We start from the raw sequence: 17,867 nt of genomic DNA, 5'->3' as shown, positions 1-17,867 counted from the left end.
GAACATGAAACCTGCAGCTGGGATAAAAGAATGGATGATTTAATGATTTAGAATTTCCTTTTCGTCATTCTTTTGTTTATTTTTTATTTTCGTAACTTAAAAACTCGAATTGTTCAAACTCGCATGTTCTCAACCAGCAGCAGGAGTGCAATTGCCTCTCCTAACCATCAAGTTTTCCTTACAAGTTATACATAAATTTTAGTTGGCCTCCTTTAAAATTTTTTATTTTATTCTTTGTTAACTGTACATTTTTATTTGGCCTCTACCTAAAAATTAATCTAGCTCCGCCCCTGTCAACCAGTTATCCATTTATCAACCGATTCTTGAACTAGATGCTTTTTTATATTGACCAACCGAATTTGTTGTCGAGCTCGACCGGTTTTCCAGTTGTCAATCGATTCTTGAACTAGATGGTTTTTGAAATGGACCAACTGGATTTGTTGTCGATTCATGGTTCAACACTTCTACTGACGGTTGGAACGGGTGATGGATGCAACTATGTAAGACTTTAGCATCAGATAGTTCGTCCCGGTTGCTCAATAATCATTTTTGTATTTGAAATAAACACATTATAACGTAAATCTAGTCAAAAGATTATCTCGTGATCTTAGATACTCAGAGCAATTTACTGGTGTAATTTGTGGATGGTAAAATCAGAACACTCTTATGATGCTTCAAACTTTTATTACAATGTGTATAAAGGTTCATCATGCATACACCAAAAGAAAAAAAAAACCGAAGCTTGAAATAACAAAAGAATCAAATTGTATTAAAAAAAAATTCAGATGTTACTCGTCATCTTTGTATGGATACTCTTCTGGAACTTGCTTGATAAGTTTTACATTCAACTCATACACTTCATCTCCACGGAGCATATCTCGGACCCATGTCACCTCAGTCTTCATTGAAACCTGAAATTATAAATTTGATCATTTATACAGGACATAAATACATTTGATAAATAGAAAAGATGAGTGCTAGGGAGTCAGCAAATTTTGAGATTTGTAACCATCAATTAGCCATCATTGGTATTTTTAATAATGTGCGATTACTCATTTTTCTTTTGCTGGTTAAGTACGGGCCAAATTTTAATAAAAGTGTTAGTCTTCTAGACTTTCTCAATAGGAAATTTGATTTCCCCCCTCTGTTTCTGCCTTATAGAATGACAGAAAATAGTAAAACAGAAAATTTGTGTCTAAGGGCGCATTGTACCTCTTTTTATCTCTATATTTGTGTCCAGCTACAGCTGCCAAATGGATCTTAAGAAAGAAGGAAACTACCAATTGCATGTCATGCATCATTTTCCTCCAGGAGAATGAACTTTCTTACTGTCAGTTACTTGTTTCCCAACTTAACTAGATGCAGTTCAGTGATGGATTTTAACTGCATATGCCAGCTAAAGTTGGCTAGAATATGGAGGTTTCTCAGGTTAAAAATTAAGAATAGAGACTCACCATCTCTAAAGCTCCTCTAACAACGCCACTTAAGATGTTGCAATAGTGTAGCCCTTGACAGTTATCAGGAAGTTCAACGAAGTCTACCAAGGGATTATCCTCCAACACAATACTACAAGATGTTCCATCAGCATCCCAGTTAATCACAGAAGCAGTAACACCAAGGAACATTTTGAAACCAACCTGTATAAAAAGTATTATTAAGGTGGATACTTAAAAAATAAAACTTTAACTTGTTCACTAAATAAGTAAATATGCTTTTCTAGATATATAATCAATTGATATATATTGTTTTAGTAAGCCAATGTGTTATACCCCACACTTACAAAATTCATTCCAATAAAAATGCTACTAATAGTTAGTTTCGAATGGTCAAAGTTATAATATAAACATTTAAGTTTGGCCACTTCACAAAACTTTCAAGACTTCATATAATAAACTTACTTCAGATAATAAACAAAGAGAATATAAACGACACAACAATGATCCCAGTAACCATCAAATTCTTGAAGGGAAAGCGTGACAATATGAAACTACCGCGAATCAAGTAAATGACATAAGATTACAGATGTCAGGTTTAGTTTTAAGGACGAATAAGGATCAAAATTCTAGATATCAAGCACTAGGATACCTTAGCAATCACTTCAGCAGTCTCTTTGAAATCAACGCATCTTGATATGTTAGATTTGGCTAAGAACTCATCAATTAAACGCACCCCAATGTTATATCCCCTGAAACACCCAGTCAACCAAACATAAATAAATAAAAATAAAATAAATCCTGACAGAATAAGACACCACAACGTAATGCAAATTCTTTCAGATATGGAATGAACATTTACTTAAGAATTAAAAAAGAAGAAAAGAAAAAAGGAAAATGTGAAATTGCACATTTGATCAAGCTGCTTGTTAACCTCGTCAACCTCTTCCAGATCGGTAATCAATTGACGCACGATCGCACCATATGTCAGTGTAAATAGCTCCGCGTTCTGCACAAAACAAATAGTAAACAATTAATTAAGCGCTTGTAACTGCAAATTATGAATGCAATTTGCGAATTCAGAAAACGACGCCGGCGAACGAAAACGGTGATTCAACGAAATTCAAAGCGAATCCTGATTCTAAGATAGGCAGAAAAAGTAGGAAACATTTCACATTACAAGAAATTGAAGAAGAGAAAAAAAAAGAAGAACGAATTGAGAATCCGTTACACTAACACGAATAATATTTTGGGAGTTAACAGATTAGTTACCATGTGCTCGAGGTTAGCGAATATGGAGTCGCCGGATCGAGGAGCAACGGGCGGCATTGTAGAACCTCGCCGAGCTTCTTTTGCCTGTCACTGTGAGAATGTGCGATCTAAGCTGATGCCTGCGGTCTGCTCTTGGGTTCCGAAGCTTCTAGAAAGTTTTGTGCTATGCCAATTGCTAGGATTTTTTTCGTTATAAAATAAAAAAGGAAAAGTATATGTAAAAATCAAAATATTAAAGAACGTGAACAATTGATTGATATGTTGGATGTTCAATTTATTAGACGTGTGAATGGTTATTCTAATATTAAAATTTAGGTGAGTAATTTGGGGTGTAGCATATTTTTATTTTATTTGGCCAATTTTAAAATTTATTGTTCATATTATTCATAAAAGTTATTATTTACCTAACAAAGTCTAATAAAAAAATTTTTATTTTAAAAAAAAATATCTCAATTTTAATTTTTGAGATACAATTTTTTTGCTCTGCACATAAATCGTAACATGATGGAATATATGAGATGTAAATTCGATCACTGAAGAAAAAATTTTAATATAATGGAGAGATCATAGCATCCAAGTATGTTGGTCAAAATGACTAAGTACGTCTGATTTTATATGTAACAAAAAAGTATCTAAATTTTTTTGCACGACTATTAGCTATGCTTTATGGTACGGAGTATTGGACGGCTAAAAAAGAGCACAAACATAAGTTAAGTGTAGTAGAGATGAAAATGTTGAGATGAATGAATGTTCATATGCGATTGGATAGAATAAGAAAAGTATATATAAGAGAGAGGGTTGGAGTAACACATGTTGTGAAAAATATGGTAGAATTGCGTCTCAAGTAGTTTGGACATGTGAGAAGAAGAACACCTAGTTAAGAGAGTAGATAAGATGGAAGATGGATAAAGAGAGAAAAACAGAGAAAAATCTAAGAAGATTATCTATGAGATAATCAAATAAGATCTACATACAAACGATGTCTTTATAAATATGATATATGATAGAGATTAATAACATAGTCGACTCTACCTAGTAAAACAAGACTTCATTATTATTGTTATTGTTGTTTACATCAAGTTTGCCACACTAAAAAATAATATGATTTATCGGGGGTGCGGTGAACTTAGGTTGGGTTTGGTAAAACTTTTTGAAAAGGTGCTTGTTCTTTTGAAAAGTACAAGCAGTGAATTTAGATTGGATTTGGTAAAATTTTTTGAAGAAGTGCTTGTTCTTTTAAAAAGTACAAGCACTTTATTTTGCGTTTGGTAAATTAAAAAGCCCAAATGCTTATATTTGTGGCTTTTAAAAAGTTATGGATACTTTTAAAAGCACCTAAGAGAGAGTTTTTTAAAGTTGACTTGTACTTATCGAAATTTAAAAAATCTAATATAACCTTATATAATAATAAATATACAAAATTATCTTTATTAATTATTAACACCAAATTTTATTTATTTTTCCGCACATATTTTCTGCTATTATATTGTCATTGGAATCCTCATATATTTCTAATTTCTCACCTTAATCTTCACAAATTCTAACATAATTTTTATATATTTTTCATTTTCACTCTATTCTTCATAAATTCCAACACAAATACATCTCTATCACATATTAAGTATGAACTTCTATCTATTTTTATTATTTTTATGCCTTATTTTTTGTATTTTTTTAGTAGATCTGTTATGTTTGTTTGTTTTTTTCTGTTGATTGAAACGTGAAGAGGGAGACTTGGTTTGGTTTATGAGAACTAATCATAAAATTTTCCTACGTTAACTGCATGAACACTATTCAAAATTATAATAACATATATATACATATGTAAATATAGATATATAATCATAAATGTGGTTTACTTGAGATATATGTCCCATTTTTTGTGATCAAATAAGTCAATATATATAAGTGGGTAAAATATTGAATTCCATACAAATTTTATTATTGACTAATGATAACTCTATTTATATTAGTATAGACAGTAAATCATGTAAATATTTAAATTATTAGTCTCTAAAATTTAAGTTAATATAAAAATAAAATTTTAATTGATTTAATTAGAACTCCAAAATTTGATTCATAGATCATATTATCAGTTCATTGTTTCTCTTAGTTTTCTTTCAAGTAATGTTAATTAATTTATCCTATGCAGATGGTCCGAAATAATATAGCATCAAGTTTGATTGGTGGAAAAAAATTAGGTTATAGTAATTTAAGTAATTTAGTATTTTTAGTGATGATGTTTAGGATAAAATAAATTTTTATGATATTTATATAAAATTTTAAAGTTAAAAAATAAAAAATTTATTTATTATGTTTATGTTTATTATGAATTTTTTTATTTTAAAATTATTTTATTTCAAAATATTATATCAAATTTTAAATAATTTGAAAAAAGAAATTACTCTTCGTTATAAATATGTTTATTATAATTTTTTAATTTTTAAAAGTTGTTTCACCAAACATAATTGTGACGCATATATTTATTAAAAATCATTTTTATTTTTATTTTACCAAACGTAAAGTGCTGCAGCTTTTAAAAAGTTGTCTTTTAAAAAATAATTTTTATAAGCTATTTTCGAAAAAGTAAAAGTTTTACCAAACCAAACTTTAATGTAAATGTCAAAAACAAAAATTTTATCTCAAAAATTAAAATTGAGATGATTTTTTTGGAAAATATATTTTTTTATAACGGAAAAAAATCCTAATTGCTACGTTCTGTTCTGTTCTTTTTTTTTTCCTTCCTTTTTTGGAATGCTTTGGATCTAATAAACGCTTTTTTGTTCTTGGATCTAATCATCTAAAGCTCATTCCAGAACCTGGGCTAGAATCCAAACCAGTCTAACTTGTTGCTAAAAAAACAAGAACCGTCTTAAGTCCTAATTGAATTCCGTCTCGTTAAAAAAGTTCATTCATTCTTACCAAAAATTTGTTATTAATTTCAAGCCTTAATTAAGCATAGAAAAAAAAAAAATCTCACTGGTACACGTTTATATGACATATCTACTCATATTTAAAATTTTAAATATTTAGTCTGATGATTAAGAATTATCTCGAATTGTAAAAAGTCGTTAAATATAAGAAGTATAAAAGAGAATAATAATTTTTTATCATTCAACTTAATATTGAATAATTCGATATATTGTAACAATTATTTTCATAAAAAAAATTGAATTTAATATGTCATAAAAAGAACAATTCATTATTTTAGATTAACTAAATTTAAAAGACCATAGATGACCTCATAATTACATAAGATACAATGATGAACTCATAATATCATAACTCAATGATATGTACATTATTTTAAATATATATATATATATATATATATATATATATATATATATATATATTAACTTAATATCTTTTAAGACTCATCCTAATTTGAACATTGAAATCCTTAAACATAGATCTCCACCATAGAAATGACAAATTTGGAATATTAAAACCTTGAAATACAGGAATCATGGTAATTATTTTGTATTTTAAACCTATTATTTATAATTCTATTTAGATAATTCCTCAATTCGAAAAGTCATAAAATATTTCTGAACAAGTTTATATACATTTCTCGTTAAAAAAAGTTAACAAATTTCAAGCATTCATTAAGAATATAGCACGTGCATAGAAGAAAAAAAACCTATCACTAACACACTTTGATATGAATATCACTCATTTCACTTATTACTGTTTGACACACACAAGTATTTTTTTTTTCCTAAGTAGAAATATAAATAAATAAAACAAACTTTTGTAAGCCATGTATCTATACATCCATGGTAATGATTATTATTACTATTATCACTACGAACCATAGTTAATGAGTGTAGGAATGTCAATGGGGCAGGGTGGGGGCGGGAGATGCCTCCCTACTCTCCATTCTCACCCCCAGATTTTCTTTTTGTTCCCGTTTCCGTTTTCCGCTGTGGGAGAATATTGCTCCCCATCCCCATTTTCCATAGGGCTCCATTTTCCGTGGAGACCCCATTCCCCATCTATCTGATAGTTCTAACTAATTATTAATTTCCATATGAATAGAGGTGTAAGTATCCATTTTATGCAAAAATAACAAGATTTTATACAAAAAACCTAAATAACAAGATGGTGACTTCTTTCGAAATGACGCAGAGGGGGAACGCAACGGCGAGCCAGAGGATAGAGAAGTGGACAAAGTGGGAGACGCGGCAACAGAGAGGAGAATGGACACGACGACAAAGTTACGAAAAAGAACGCTGCAAATAGAGAGCACGACGCGGTGAGGATCATGGCACGGTGAGGTGTGACGATGTGGTGAGAAGGGAGAGCGGCAAGAGGATGGCTATAGAGAGGTTGGATGGAGTATAGACAACGTTAGGGGTTAGGGATTTCTGAATTGAAGAAGAGTTATGCAAATGAGGATTAGGAGTTTTGTGTTTTTTTGTGTGTGTGTGTGTGTTTGTGTGTGTGTAATGACTAAAAAACATATATGAGAAATAAATTATTAAGGACAATTTAGTAAATTTATGAACTTGGGGATTAGCGGGGATGGGGCGGGGATCCCCGCTCGGGTCCCTGCGCCTACCTCGGGAGAATTTTGTCCCCCGTCCCCATCCCCACGGAGAAAATTCTCCACAGTCGGATCCCCATTTGGGGCAGTCTCCACAGGGATCCCCGCATCTCGGGAAATTTTGCCATCCCTAAATGAGTGATAGATAGCTTTAATTTACTATAAGCTATGACCACACTTCTCTCTAGTCCTGGTGTCAGGCGCTGAGTCGGCACGTGCGTGGGGCCCTAAACCCACAAGTGGGAGCAAAGCCCATATACGTCGCACTGCATGAGGCTTGATTATCACCCTCTCCACCTCGGTGTGAAAAATTCGCTGCCACGCTGCGCACATGCATGCATCGATGTTCTAGAACCGACCGAGCTCGTTACAACAACTCAGCCTCGTGTCTTGGTTTTCCCCCTGTTGGTTCTTCTATCTGCCTGATAGGACCCCACAGGATCCCAGGTTTGCGGTTTCCACTTTCCTCTCGCAGTCACACAACTCCCCCTGATGCTGATTGTGTGTGGCGAGGGGGTGTATGTAGCCAGGAGGAGGGTGACCAAGAGGGCAAGGAGAACCGTAAACTTTGGTCCTATGTTTATGGTGTGGTATGTGAGGATGATTGATAAAATGGGTGAGGGTGTACTGAGTTTGGTATTTTATATAGGAGCGGCAATATACACTTTATCCATCGGTATCAAATTTGACCTAAGGTCAGGTATTCATGGGTTAAGAACAGGTAAAATTAGAATTGAGATATTTTTAACTATAAAATAAGATTAAATTTATATAAAAATTTTAATCCACAGATAAAACTAAAACTAGAATTAGCTCTAAACTCTACCTTATTCTACTCTATTTTATTCATTGTCATGCATACTTTTATATACTTTTATATAAGAAGAATTGATATTTGATACTGAAGGGTTTGCACGTGAGGTACCTGGAGGAAGTAGGGGGTGAGGTGGTTGATGGTACTCTGGATGGGGTGGCTGTGTTGCTTTGCTGGTTATTTTTGCTAATATTTTATTTTTAATATTATTAAAATTTAAAATTTAAATATTAAATTCTAATTAACTAAAAATAATAAATTTTATTAGTGATCTAATATTGTTTTAAAAATAATAATGGTCTGTACAACAAAAAATTGTATATATAACAATAATGTAGACAGAGAAAAATTTATGTAGGCTATGACTCTGATGGATTTGCAAGCGGTGATTACAGGTGGCCACAATTTGACTAGCAAATGAAAGAGCAACACCTGACATCATTGGATGTAAGTATTCTTATTATTCATCAGTGGTATGAAGAGTTTAGCATGCAAAATTGGGTTAGGCCCAAATTAAATGAGAACCTGGCCAATGTGGTAGAGGGAAGAAGTGTCTCGAACAAGGATAGGCAATGACGAACGAAAAATGGGCATGGCAATGGACAAGGTGAAGTGGTCAAATGATGGGAATGATGGAGATCGCATTTCTGAGAGTAGTGGCCATGGAGCAGAATTGTTGAGACCTCGAACCTAAGGTAAATCAGGTCAGAAAATGGCGCTCTTTTAGGAACCAGCTCTGGGACATGTGATCGTATTTTGCGCCAATCGTCGAAATTAATAGAGAACACGAAAAAGAGAAGAGAATGAATACTGCAAGTTATGTAAAACCAAAGTAATAGAGAGCGCAATTTTGGCGACACCGAATAAAACAAAATCAGATAATAAAAGCAGCGAGTGATGAAGCTCCAGCCAAACCACCGTCACGGGGTCTAAGTCGCCATGACGGTCAGGGATGCGTGTCCTAAGATTGAGGTTCTGGGTGTTATGCGGGTTAGGTCGGGTCTTTGGCAGCATGGGGAGGAGTGGTGGTGACATTTTCGAGTTAGTATCTAGAATGTCTTTCGATTGTTAACAGGTCATAAAGCTTGGTCAACAAGCATTTCACTATTCCAAGCGTCAAGTTGAGACAAGTTCAATGGCTCTAGCTACTATAGCCATAGAAAAAGAATGGCCACCAAAAACTACCATTTATGTAGTAGGGTATGGGACAAGTGCCTTATTACAATTTTAAAATTTTTAAAATTTTTTAAATAATATATAATAATAATAATAACAATTATACGTTCTTATTAAATTCATTAATTTAATTCTATTAGAATTTTTTTATTCAATTTTTAGTAATTAATAGTGAACTTAAGAATTTTATTTTAAATATGTATTTTTATTATTAATTTTTAAACTTATATAAAATAGGTGTTTTTCTATAAAAAATTAATTAAAACTTGAAAGAATATTATTTGTACATAATTTTTTTAAGTTAGCTTTAATTTTGTCGTCACAACTAACTATATCAATTGAAATAATTTTTTAAATTATAAATATTATAAAGAGCCGGTTTCATGATCGTAAAGGAGATAAAATTTTAAATAATTATTTGGTAACATATATCAAAAGAGATATTTAAGTATATTGACAATAAAAAATTATTCTATTTTTTTAAATATGAAACTTAGAATAATCGAATTCTAAAGTATATTTTACTATTTAAATTATCATTTTAGTATTTTAATTTGTTAGTTAAAAAATTTGAAAATTAATTATATTTTATAATTGTAGAATATAATTATAAAAATTAGGTTTAATTATTTTATTAATTTTTATAATTTTATGAAATTTTTATTAGATCTTTATAATTTAAAAATTTATCATTAAGTTGAGTCCCTATATTAAATAAAATTCTACAATTAGTTTTTTTTTAATATTTTTTTAAAATTTATTTTTATATTTAATATAAGATGAATTATAAAATATGTTAAAAACAAAATATTTTAGGACTAGTGTATATTTTCTAAAAGATGGCAACTACAAGGATCTAATTAATTTTTTTTATCTAATATGATTTAATTATAAACTTTCAAACTATAAGAACTTAATTAAAAAATTGATAAAGTATAAGAACTAATAAAGTACTTAAACATTATGCTCTATTTCTAAGGTTGCCGTCTTACTCTGCTCTACTAGGGTTAAGAGAAATCCTAATTGTAATTTTTTTAACTTTTGTGAGTGACTTTGTTTTAACAATGGATGCTGTCTTTCCGAGGCGTGGCACATGTGCAATAGAAGGAGAAGAGAATGAGGTATTGAAGTTTGAGGATGAGGACGTTCAGGAAAGTATTGGGAAGTACAATAAGAATTTGATTGAGAGATTGTTGGCGGATCAAAAATTTAGTATTGGAACGTTGGAGGCAGCTTTCTATGTAATATGTAGGCAACCAGAAGGCCTTCGAATGATGCACCATGGGAAAAACTTATTCCAATTCTTTTTTCAACAGTAAAATGGATATGTTTAGGGTAGAAAAAGGATGACCATGGTTGTTTAAGAACTATATTCTGCATCTCAAATGTTGGGAAAGGATAGTTCGATTGATGAAAAAGAATTTTTTGCGTTCCGATATGGATCCAGTTATGGGGTTTACTAAAAAATATAAAAATAAAAGACTCGGGAGGAGGATTGGAGGATCGTTAGGGTAAGTTACGGATACGGACTTGTTTGTGAAGAGGGAAAAGGAAGATTGTATTATTAAAATACTGGTGCAGTTTGTTGTTAGCAAACCTTTGCGTAGAATTATGAAGATTTCAAGCAATAATAACCAGATTTTGGAGGTGCAATTCAAATATGAGAAAATTGACAATTTTTGCCACTATTGTGGAGGAACTGTTAATGAAATCAGAGCTTGCAATGGTTATTTGAAGGATTCAGTGGCAAGAAAAATAGAGGAGGAAGGATGGGGGACATGGCTTAGAGCAGATCAATTTGGTCGAAGAGTTGAAGACAAGGAGAGTAACAAACCAAATCATAATTCCAGCACTGACACATGAGATCTTAGATACAAAAAACCAACTCTGGCATGTCTCATACGAGATTTTGTCAATCTCTCAGTAAATGATAGGAGCTCGCAAGCTAGGATAGAAGAAGAGGAAGTCCAAAATGTGAATAAGGCGTTACTGTTAAGCGATTCGGGGAAAGCAAAATCTAAAGCTAGAGGAGTTTTCGAGGAAATAAGGAGAGGAAAAGGGAAAGAAATAGACCATTCTTATCATAATAAATCATTTGGTATCTTTTCAATTGGGGTGTGTGAAGAGACAAGGGAAGTTCTGGAGAAGAAGCTGAATTTGAAGAAATTAGCTAAGAAGGGCAGAATCACAAACATGTGACGGGTGCTAAATGAATTACTATAGAGGTGGAAGAAAATTTAGCAACCAAAAAACAGTGTTTGGAGGACGGTAAGACAGATACAATGTAGGAGAGTGTCACCTAAAATTGAGCACCCAAAAAGGTATGAAGATGCTATCGTAGAACTATCGGAGTTTAGAAAAATCCCTGACAGTTCATAACATTAAAGAGATTAATAAATCCCATTTTCTCAAGGTGTTGTTTTTGTGCAAAAGTAAAAATAGCACCTTGAAAGTGGAGAGAGTTATAAGGAGAGTAGAATTTAAATCAATCTACATGATGGATCCTATTGGTCAATCTAAAAATTTAGCATTGGCATGAAAAGAGGGAGTAAGTATTCAGGTTTTAAACTAGGAGAATTTTCTGATTTACTTTAAACTAGAGATTCAGCAAAGTAACTTGAGGTAGGAGGTTTTAGAGGTCTATTTGCACACGGATAAAGCTATTAGGGAGGAATAATACTCAAAGCTACTACAACTGATTAAGAATGGTGGAGACCAGATTATGATTATGGGAGACTTTAATGCTATTAAAGCTTACCATGAGAAGGAAGGGGACAGACCTAAATCGTAATCATCTATAAGAAGTTTTAGCAACTTTATTAATACAGGAGGGCTGGTGGATTTAGAATACGAAGTTGATAAGTTCATATGGTCGAATAAAAAATTTGGAGGCAATTTTATCAAAGAACGGTTGGATAGAGTGTTTGTGTCAATACAATATAGGATAGAATTTTCAAATGGTTATGTTATGCACCTAAAAGAAATGAGTTTGGATCACAAACCACTCCTTATTGATTCAGATAAGGAGGTGAGGAGAATGAAGAGAAGATTCTAATTTTCATAGGGTGTGAGAGTGAAGAAGTGGTAAAATTAATTAAGCATACTTGGGCGCTAGGCATTAGGGGTTCACCTATGTTTAGACTGGCTAAGAAGCTTAAGAAAACTAGACACTGTATAGTGGAGTGGTAGCGAAATTCTTCTTCTAATTTCAAAAAAAAAAATTCAAGAAATTAGAGAAAGAACAGGGAAGACCGTTAAGGGCAATCAAGCAAATGGAGCAACTATAAAGGTATGGGAGGCTGAATTAGAAGATGCACTTAAATTAGAAGAAAGATATTGAAAGAAAAAATATTGAGTCTAATGGCTAAAATGGAGAGATTGCAATACAAAATTTTTTTATTCTAAATTTCAAACTAGAAGTAGAAGAAATAAGGTGCAAGAGTTAGAAGATGTAGAAGGGAATGTAGCCACCAGGCTAAAGGCATTGCATCCACTGTACAACGATACTTTGAAGAGCTTTTTACATCTAATAACCTAAGAGATCTGATAACAGAAATTGAGAGTATTCCAACAAAAATTAATGCTGCTACCAACCGTGTATTAACTAGACAAATCACAGAAAAAAAGTGAAAGTTGTTTTTTATCAATGCCTTTTCGGCCCCGGGAGAAGATGAATTCACTGCTAAATTCTTTCATTTTTTTTGGGAAATGATTAAAGGAAATCTTCTTCAGGCGGCTAGAAGTTTTTTCTTGGGAGGTAAAATTCTGAAATCATTTAATCACACTCATATTTGCCTTATTCCAAAGATTTCGAATGCAAAATCTATGAAACAGATTCAACTTAAAAGCCTGAGTAGTATTTTTTATAAAGTCTTATCAAAGATTATGGTGCACAGGCTTCAATTTGTGATAAATAGACTCATAAGTGACACACAAAGTACTTTTATTAAAGGGTGGTTGATTAGTGATAATGTTTTAATTACTCATGAATTTATGCATTTTTTAAAGAATAAGAGATGCGATGATTATGAATTAGCGCTGAAACTAGACATGAGTAAGTCGTATGACAGGGTAGAGCAGAGTTTCATTTGGGAGGTTATGAGGAGGTTGGATTTTTGTAGGAGATAGATGGAATGGAATCAGGAACCGGTGATAACGGCTTCATATTCTATTACTGTGGATGGTCAGCCTCATGATTTTTTTAAGCCATGTAAAAGGTTGTATCAAGGTGACTCTCTTTTCCCCTATCTATTTATTTTGCATAGATGGATTGTCCCATCTACTCCATAGAGGAGAATAGAGACTAGATATTACAGATTTAAGATTTAACCCACGGTGTCCTAAAGCCAGCCATTTATTTTTCGCAGATAACTCAATTCTATTCAACAAAGCTACAGAAGAAGGGTACCAAAATTTGCTTCGGATCCTATAGGTTTATGAAAATATTAGTGGTCAAGCAGAGAATTTGGATAAATCCTCAGTATTTTTTAGCAGAAATACCCTTATGAACATTCGTGATCATCTATCTTACATCTTACATGTTCCTCACATTAGCAATCAGAACAAGGCTTTTGGGCTATCAGTGGTAATTCAGAGATCTAAGAGAGACACATGTGCGTATATCAAGGATAAAGTGTCATAAAAACTGCAGCACTAGAAGAGGGCTTTGCTATTCTCAAGCGACAAAGAAGTACTAATAAAAGTGGTTGCAATGATAGTTTCAATATATACTCTGAGTTGTTTTAAACTACCAAAGATGCTGGTTGATGAAATTCAAAAGCTCACACTCCAATTTTGGTGGGACAACAAACTCGGAGAGAAGGATGCAATGGATAGGATGGAGAATTTTTTGTAGAACTAAATTTCAAGGGGTCTTAACTTCAAAGATCTTAAAGTCTTTAACCTTGTAATGCTGGCAAAGCAAGGATAAAGACCGATAACTAAACCACACTCTCCAATTTATAAGGTGTACAAGAGTAAATATTTTTTCAAGTTTTTTTAAAGGCGAATGCCGAAAACAAACCATCTTGGGGCTAGTGAAGTATTTTGAAGGGTCAGAAAGTGCTAGAAAAAGAAATTCTATGAAAAATAGGTTGAAACAGTACTGTTAGGATTCGGGAAGACCTATTGTTAAGATACCATAAAGGGTCGAAGACTAAAATAGGTCTTAAATTTGATGCTACCGGACAGCACATGGAACCAATCACTAATTTGAGAGGTATTCAATCCAGCAATTGCAAATTCTATTCTAAATTCAACAATTTACCAAGAGGATGATAGAATTACCTGGATGAAGAAAAAATCTGGAACATATACAATAACTTTTGGTTATGGTGTGGTCTTTCAATTCTTTCACCCTTTAATAGATTTTCTTCCTGAACACTGCAGAAAGAAAGAATTATGAACAATCATTTGGAACCTCAATTGTCAATCGAAGATTAAAAATTTTATGTGAAAAGTAATGCACGAGGGTTTACATATGAGCCATAAATTGGAACAAAGAATTTAATCAGTAGTACTGATTTGTTTAAGATGTCACAGTGAAGAAGAATCGGTCTTTCATTGTCTTTGGATGTGCCCTGATGCGGTTGAAGCTTGGATGCAAGCGGCCTCCCTATTCCATCTCTCACGGAATTCTTATGGCAGTGATGGTTGAAATTGCTTGAACGGTTCAGCGACGGTAACAGGAAAAAGAAGAGGAACTTGGTAGCTATTACAACTTGGTTGAATTGGAAGACTAGAAATGTATTTCTTTTTGAAGAAAAATAGAAGCCCCCTCCTAGTTGTGCAACAACCTCACAGGGTCTTCAATGAAATCCAACATTGAAGATGTATCTCTCTCTATTGAAACCGTTACCCTTTTCTTGTAATATAATTTGTTTTTGCTGGTGAAACATTTTTAATACTACCCTTTGTTTGTTGTCAAAATATGGACTGTGAACTTCATTTCTAGTGAAATAAAATCACTTTTATCTTAGAAAAAAAAATACGTATTTTAGTTTAAGTATACTTAAACTAAAAAATTATTATTATTTCATATATATTTTATCCTTATTGTCAAATTTTTTTAGATCCATCACTAAATGTAGAATTAGTTATAATTATATATCTGTATTCTTGGTTTCTGAATTAGACATTTTAATTTCATGTATGGTTTGTGAAAATCTTATACTCTAAGCTATTCAAACTGTGATGTTAATAGTTTGATAAACTAAAAGAGAGAGAGAGAAAAAAAGTGAAGGTTCAGAGGAGGAGAAAAATGACTTCTTCTCATTCAAAATTTTTTTGAAATGAATAAAAAAACTAAAATTAATTGTTTGGTGGTTAAGCTTGATGTATTCCTTATATACTCCTATTATACTTAATTACCATGAACATTAAATTAAGAAAAAATGATCTTAGTCACCCTCCCACAAGCTATAATTATATAAATCTAACTATCCTAGTTTGCAAATATTAATAGAAATAATGACAGAACTTTGGTAAAAAAATTAATAAGTTGTTACATAATAGAGTGATAAACTTTTAAAGTGATTATCAGTTCAACCGAAAAACTCATCAGTCTCTTGAAACCCATAGTGATTCCACGCTCTCGCTCAAGCGTGATGGAGTCCATCGCACTCTTGTTGGGGATATTGGCTCTTTACTGGTGGAAAAGGCCATTCATGAACGTAGTAGTTTTGGGGATTCGCTATGGATTCCAGTTCTAATTGAGCAGAAATTTTGCCGCTCTAATTTGTCACTAGAAAATTAAATTAAGAAATTCATTAAGATAGACAATCAGCTAGCTTTACAAGTAGCATCAGCAAGAGATTTATATTCAATTTTTACAGTGATTTGTTTGAGTGTGCAAAAAGCAGCTTATAGATGAGAGGTGGATAAATAGTTGTACATTCTAAAAACTAAAACTAATTGCTTGATGGTTATACCTTATGTATTTCATATTTATTTTTACTATAATTAATTACAACTAATATTAAACCAATAAAAAAATCTAAGTAACAATTTGAAAATAGAAAAAAAATTGAAATATATATTGTTTTTAAGAGACTTATTGAATTCATGTTAAATAAGACTCAAATTCAAATATTAATAATGAAGAATGCAAAATATTTTACATAATTAGATAAATAAATTTGTATGCTCAAATATTGTTGTCTAATACACTAGTAAATACCAATTCAATAGATGCTAAAAATTGATCTATGTAACCAATTCATTCCACGTTAATTCAGCTAACTTCTGAAATCCTAAATTTAAAATTAAAAAAAATGACAAATAAGTCTGATCTTTTGGTTTATGGACATTTAAGTCTCTGAGTATTTAAAAATATTTTTAAGTTCTTGATTTTTTCAAAAACTGGACACATCGATCTTTCTATTCACTTGGGTTTGTCAGATCCAACGAAAAAATCAAATGTGACTCACGTTGTCTTGATTTAGCTGATATACAGATGCACACGTATGGGAGTTTTTAAAATGAGATAAATTAGACCCATAGATCGATATGTCTAGGTTTTGAGAAGGTCAGGAACTTAAATATATTTTCAAATCTTCAGAGAGTTAAATGTCCGCAGACTAAAAGGTCAATGACCAATTTGTTCTTTTTTCAAAAAAAAAAAAATTTGTACTAAAAAACCAAGCCTTATACTCCAATTCATAAGCTGCGACACCGTAACCTCCTATTCCCTCCCTTGCTGCGACTTCTCTCTTGTGCCACCGCCACACATCGCGTTCTAATTATAACCCACAACTCACACCCTACTCTTGGTGTCTTACTTGTCGATCGTGCTGCTGCCCCAGTTGCACAACCGCCACACACCGCCCAGTGCGTGGAATGTTGGAATAAATAATTTTATTAATCCAGATCATCCATATTGAATCATCAAAAATATATCAAAATGCGGAAGCGTACCTTTATTCATAGAAATTAGAAATTGATGGAAAGACTCAGTCTTGTGGTTCTTTCGATCTTTCTCTACCAAAACTTTCTGTATTTCTAGGAGGGTGAATCGTAACTCTTTTGATGGGAAAAAAGCAATAAAAGCGGTTCTGGTATATTGGAAACCGAAACCCTGAAGGCCTATTTATATTTGAGCATGGCACCCATTAAATCCTAAAGCCCAAATAAAATAGTATCCAAAGTCCAAAAGATAATATATCTAAAATCCAAAAGATAATTATCTAAGGAACAAAAGATAATATCTGGTTTTATTATCATTTAATTCTACATCAAAAGTAATAATGACTTATTCAATTTAGCATTTATAATAATAAATGATATCACCATTATATAAGTCATTTAATTTGAAATAGCATAATTTGTGATTATAATTAATATATGTATTGCTCACAAACAAATTAAAAAATTAAAATAATTTCCTAACATGGAAGTGACGCCTCCACCGCAAAAAGACACTCAAAAAGCCCCGCCAATTACAACACACGAAGGTTGCAGTTTGCGCTAATGCACTGCACAACACACCAGCGATGGAGAATCAGTTATCAACTGCAATCAACTATGACCTGCTCCCGCCGTGAACGACGCAGAATGCAACGCACACGGTCACTCTCTCCATCTCCTCGCACAAGAACGCCTCGATCTCCCCTTCGTTCATCTTCTT

At 32.3% G+C, this 17,867-nt stretch overlaps 1 protein-coding gene across 1 annotated transcript; it reads right to left on the bottom strand.

Annotated features, from left to right (window-relative positions):
• Positions 1-646: 646 nt before the first annotated feature.
• LOC130946400 (uncharacterized) lies at positions 647-2,883 on the bottom strand. Its single transcript, XM_057875136.1, has 5 exons — positions 2,706-2,883; positions 2,345-2,442; positions 2,086-2,185; positions 1,455-1,637; positions 647-911 (listed from the first exon to the last, which is right to left on the bottom strand). Exons 1-5 carry the CDS (start codon positions 2,760-2,762, stop codon positions 789-791), a joined length of 561 nt encoding a protein of 186 aa, XP_057731119.1. The 5' UTR covers positions 2,763-2,883; the 3' UTR covers positions 647-788.
• Between the last annotated feature and the right edge of the window lie 14,984 nt (positions 2,884-17,867).

The sequence above is a fragment of the Arachis stenosperma genome, chromosome 8 (genome assembly GCF_014773155.1).
Source record: "Arachis stenosperma cultivar V10309 chromosome 8, arast.V10309.gnm1.PFL2, whole genome shotgun sequence".
Taxonomy (NCBI): domain Eukaryota; kingdom Viridiplantae; phylum Streptophyta; class Magnoliopsida; order Fabales; family Fabaceae; genus Arachis; species Arachis stenosperma.
Note: the sequence above shows the minus strand (reverse complement) of the source record. Positions and strands in the feature narration are given on the sequence as shown.